A 6,000-nucleotide genomic window follows, 5' to 3' on the forward strand; every position below is an offset into this window, starting at 1 on the left:
CATTATGGCACAAAGCATTGTTTTGCCTGATGAAATTAAGTGTGATTTTTCTGGTTTGAAGGCATTTCTGACTCTCATGTTCATTGGTTTCATATACCATAGTTTAATAAACAGTTAAATATTTGAATTTATAAAGATGCCTTTGATATTTTGTCATAACCAGCTTATTGGATCACCTAAAACATGTAAATATGCATTTGACAAGGGCAGAAATCAACTGAGGGGCTTAGCAATGGCCCTGTTAATGAGATTACAGCATTTCCATGACAACTGTGAACTGGAAATGCTGGATTTAGGAACAATACAGCTGTATTTTTTCTTCAATCAATCACAAATAAACACGTTAGGCCTCGGCATTCATGCGATCACTTTAATCTGATATTACAGGTTTGTGTCCCGTACACAGCTCCAAATGCTTACTCAACTTCATCTTCTCCTAAAATTCCTTTGGAGGAATAAAAATAGACAAAGCACGTCCATTTTTAAGCACATCAAGTGTATAACGCTGCGAAATGAATGTAGAGAGCAGCTCAGATCATTTGGAGAAATGGTTCAGATCGTGTCTCTGATTGCCGACTAAGCAGAAGCAAATCAGAAATCTCCATTTGCTCTCCACTGCTTCATAGAAGAATCGAATGAGATATTAAAAAGATGTCGGATTTTCTATCCCGTGGGTCTCTCTTGAACATTTTTGTTTTGTCAAAGCAATTCTATTAAGATCAATCAGCGATCATCACGGCCTTTGTTCGCAAATGAAGTAAGGGCTCTTTATAGCTCAATAATGCATCACAGATGGGGTAAGGGAGCTCAAATTGTATTATGACATAAAAAAACCATCTTCTCTTGGCTTCTTAACCAACGTAGACGGCATATAGAAGCCCTCCAACTCTGTAGTCTTGTTCCATTAGAGAAGAGCTAAAATAAGCTTTATTAGTCTGTCACTCAGTTGACTCTCATAAAATCAATTTCCACATTTCACCTTACAAAAGAGGAAAAAACTCTCTACATGCTCTCAGAACAATATGCCGGCTTCTCATTTCAAACATAAGAACCATGTAGGAAGGGATTTGAGTCCTGTGGAACCCGAGGATATAGGCAATGAGATAGCCTTTGCAAAAAAGCTTACACTAGGGGAGCAAATCACACCATTCGTCACAGAGTTTCCTTCGTTCCCGGGCAGGATGTCCATGCCATGTGTTCTCAGATGAGCCTAGTATTGCAATATATGAGAGAGCCACCAAGTATGATCCTCTGGGGAGCAAGTTGGAGTAGTTTCAGGACAAATAAAGCATAGTTGTTCACACTTGTTTAAAGCTCCCTCAGCTTTTGTTTGCTTAAAGGAAAAATGTGCATGGGTTTTGTGTTTTGTTGTGGCTAGAATTTTGATCATAAATGCTTACGGTTGCCAATAATGCCCAATCCCAGCCTAGTCTGCGCCAAGTAGTTGTTTCTCCATGCTTTTGTTGTAGAAAACACACAAAAATCGCTCATTACACAAATGTATCTACGTCCAAATTGAGCTTGATCCAACAACAATGTACTCTCCAGTTCTTCCGACAAGCAAATTGGACACTCTGAGTCACAAGTTCACTCATGCATATGCAATATTCAGTTACAGGAAATGTTTAGCAACTATTATTGGGCTGAAAGGTCATGGCGGGGTTAAAAGCTACACCGGGGGTCAAAGGTTTGGAATAATTAAGATTATTGATGTTTTTAAAAGAAGTCACCAAGGCAGCATTTATTGAACAAAAATACAGTAAAAACAATATTGTGAAATATTAATTCTATTTAAAATAAGAGTTTTCTATTTAAATATATTTTTAAATATAATATATTCCTGTGAACGCAAAGCTGAATTTTCTTTTTTCTTTTTCATTATTTGATGAATACAAAGTTCAGAAAAAAGCATTTATTTAAAATAAAAATTTTGTTACATTTGTAACATTATTAATGTCTTTACTGCCACTTTTGATCAACTGAATGTATCCTTGCTGAATAAAAATATTATTTATTTATTTTTTAATCTTAGTCCAAACTTTTAAATTACAGAAAATTATGAAGCAGCACAACTTTCTGCATACTGTTTCTTGAGCAGCAAATCTGAATATTAGAATGATTTCTGAAGGATAATGTGACACTGAAGACTGGAGAAATGATGCTGAAAATTCAGCTTTGATTCAAATTACAATACATTCAAATAGAAAACAGTTCTTTTAAATTGTAATAATGTTTCACAATATTTCTGTTTTTACAGTATTTTGGTGAGTATAAGAGCCTTCTTTCAAAACCATTAAAAATATTATCTATTCCAAACCTCTGACTGCCAGTGAAAGTACAACATTTTAAACATAATAAGCAGGTGCCACAGTAATGGCAGAGTTAGTTCAATGATGGAAAATAAATCAGCACAGGGTTTTACAGCTCTGCGTGTTTGGATGAGGATCACTAAATATGATTGCTGCTCAAAGTGAATATGATATGCAATAATCATTTCCCCCCACCATGGCACGCATTGAGGGAGGTTGGCATTTCGAGATGCACATGAAACATCTGATGCCACAACACATGGAGCTTTGTAATGCCTGCCCAACATTCGTATGGTCCAGCAGTCGTGAGTTATCCAAGCCTTCCCATTAAAATTCCACAAGCACAGAACGCAGTATTAATGACTGCCGCACCAAACTACACAAACTTTCACTGAAACAACATTTGAGCATTGAATATTTGGTAAAAACAACTGAATAGAATGAGAATTGACAGCTGTAGGGAATAAAAATCAGCCTAAATACTTGCTGGATATAAGACAAAGCAGAACTAATATTCAAAAGCCTATGGGATGCCAGAGAGCTAGGGGCCGACAACATGATTAGCTGGTCTCTCTAATCCTTGTCAATTAAAGCGAGGTCCTGGCCCATAGGCATCGAGATCCTGTCATTTTAAAGCGATTGGCTGGTATGGGGGGGCAAACACAAAGGTGTTTTCAGTCCTAAAACTACAATCAAAGGGAAATGACAGGTTGATGTAAACCTAAAATTATTAATAAAAACAAATTGGCTGATTTGTTGTTGTTCCAGGAATTCCAGAGTGTAGTTCAAGGATGTTGATCCAGGAACATGTCGTACTTGTTTAAATCACTGTAAGCTGAAGAAAATACACATATATATATGAGGGCTGAATACCTTTTACATTCCAAATCAATTCCTGAGTTTGAAGTGAGCTACCAAACAATGTGCAGAACTGCAGTTCAAATTTGAATGTAAGGTAAGTACAATTAAAATGAACTGAAAATTAAAGAAATTCATATAACTATTTTGACAAATTATATTTAATTGTTGTTGTTTTTTTATTTAATCATTGTAATGTTTTAATTATCAAAATATTTAATCATCCTCATGGACAGAGAGAATGACAGAACAATAGACAACAGACAAGAGAGCGATAGATAGAACGGTAGACAGATAAACTGACAGATATAGGTACAACAATAGAAAGGTAGAACAGTAGATAGAATAATACATGGAACAACAGACATACAGACAGACAAACAGACAGACAGACAGACAGATAGCCAATTATTCAATTCTGAATGTTGCACAGACTCACTCACTGTAATATGTTTAAGATGCGTTCTCACCTCAAACAGCCGCAGGACATTGGCCACCATTATAGACACTGAGCTTCCTGACGCCCCTATCACACCCACCACACGCTCAGGCTTGCGTATGATCGGTTGTTCGCCATTGGAGCAGCGGATGTCAGACGTGTCTTTCTGAATGAGGGCCTGGACAAATGTCAGAGATTGCTCTAGAGCGTAAGTGTCCCTGGAACACGTATCAAGGATCCGAGCCCCTAGCGTGATGTTGGGCAGCAGTTCTGGGTCGCTGTTGATCTGGTCCAGTGCGTACAGCATGGCCTCCAACCGGTGGATTCCTTTCTCCTTCTTTATTTCTCCACAAGGGACCCCTGCATGACCCCTGGCATGGACTGGGAAAAGGCCCCCCAAGGTGATGTCCCCCGGGATTTTGATGGAATGTGGGTGCAAGTGCTGGTGAACTGACGAACATGGGCTTAGCCACGCCCACAGAATCAACAGGAGGCGTGGCCATGTGGTAGAGTGACAGCTGCTCCAGCTTAAAACCCGGAACATCCTGACCTGATAGTCCAATGAGAACAGAGGAGGATGTGATGTCATAATGACCAGGAATCAAACACGCAAGTGTTCATCCACTATCTGAGGAACCTGTCAGAGATAAACAAAAATATGTACATGAGAAAGAAAAGGGGTGCAATTATTAGTGATGATTTCTTTTTAAAAACTAAAAATCTTTGTGCGAGGTCTAATTTAAAATGCTTTTTTTTTTTTTTTAAGGCTGGAATATCATTATGACTATAATTATAATATAAGTAATAATTATTATAATAATATTAATTTATAATAATATTAATTAATTGAATTGAATTACACTTTTTCTGATAATAATAACAACAATTAATATAACAATTAACAGTTAAATAAAAATATTATTAAAAAAGGGTTCAATTAAATAAGAAATATTTATATTGTAAAATGACATTATAATATACATATATACATTTGAGGCCCTAGTCAGCAAATAAATGCCTCACAGACATGATAAATATATCTATAGAAAGCTTTAAATTAATACTTAAAATAAATCTAATCGAAAACTCTTTCATTATAACCCGTGAAGATGCACTTCTCTCTAAATTCGCGTATCATGAGGAGATGGCGAGTCAGGATCATCATCTTCATCTTTGCGACACTGACACAGAAAACACTAGTTTATTAGTAAACAATTCAAATATCTCCTTACTATTTCCCCCCCACACATTCGTGGTAATTACTTTTGCTGGGGCTTTGCAGCAAGCTTCAGCCTATTGTGTGCATTTGAATGCAGAACTCTTCATCTGCGCTGACGGCACTCTCTCTGCTGCGGGACTCTAAACACCATCGAGTCGCTCTTGACAGTCGCGGCAATTTTTCTCATCACTAACTGATGGATGTCTAAAATATAAAAATAAGGAGAAGCCTAAAACAGGCCCGAGGCCCGCCCTGCGTCTGAACTATGACGTGAAAATTGTCCCGAAGCCCGGCCCTAGAGGTATAAAAAAGTCAGGGCCCAGGCCGAAATGCATTGAATTCAAAATTCTTCTTCTCTCGTATGAAACTCTCCATAACCTCAGTCCACATTATCGCTCAGATCTCCTTCAGCCCTACACTCCTTCTAGAACCCTTCGTTCTTCTTCACTGGGTCTTCTCCATACACCCACGGCTCGTTTAACCACCATGGTCATAGAGCCTTCAGCTATCCCTCTCTATCCCAATTTAAAGTTAAACTTAAAACTCACTTATTCAGAATAGCTTATCCTACATGATGACTGCCTACACTCATCTAGGGTTTTTTGTTTCTCTCTCCTCCTTCTCTCTGTCTCTTTCTTATAGCCTATTGTTATTTTACTGTGGTTATTTTGTAACTGCTGCTTCTCTTTTTTTATTGCTATTTATTGTTGTTTTATTGTTCCTGATGTTCGGTGACCTTGAAAGGCGCCTTAAATAAAATGTATTATTATTATTAAAATAAAAATATATTTAAGAAAAATAATAAAATAATACCTTTATTTTATAGTACAACTGCAAAATGTCTTAATTTATTTATTGCAATTTCGGTTTGTTTCGGCAATTTCGGTTAGCGTTATAAATTATGAAGCCCAAATCCTAAATATTAAACGGTTGCATATAAGTTTTGCATGTACTTTTGACTTGGGCCAGTAAAAAAAACACCCAGCAAACACATCGCAACACATTAAAAAATACTAAGAAAACCCTAGCAATCATACACAATCACTTCATGTCAGAACTTTTTATATCACTTTTGCAAACCTTTGAGTTTTCACTCTACATTCTTGCAATGCACATTTCCTGCTGAATTCAGTAGATTCACAACATTCTCATGACAATGAGTCTACAATAATGTT

The 6,000-nt window shown here is 36.9% G+C and overlaps 1 protein-coding gene across 1 annotated transcript in view; it reads right to left on the minus strand.

Annotated features, from left to right (window-relative positions):
- The window catches only part of LOC306848142 (metabotropic glutamate receptor 6-like), a gene marked incomplete at both ends in the record, with an annotated part of 37,026 nt that extends 32,831 nt beyond the window's left edge, over positions 1-4,195 (minus strand). Inside the window, one exon of the mRNA XM_079382510.1 lies at positions 3,638-4,195. Coding sequence (XP_079238636.1) covers positions 3,638-4,195 — 558 coding nt within the window. The remainder of the gene's footprint in view (positions 1-3,637) is intronic.
- Positions 4,196-6,000: the final 1,805 nt, after the last annotated feature.

The sequence above is a fragment of the Barbus barbus genome, assembly GCF_936440315.1.
Source record: "Barbus barbus genome assembly, chromosome: 28".
In the NCBI taxonomy this organism is placed as follows: Eukaryota; Metazoa; Chordata; class Actinopteri; order Cypriniformes; family Cyprinidae; genus Barbus; species Barbus barbus.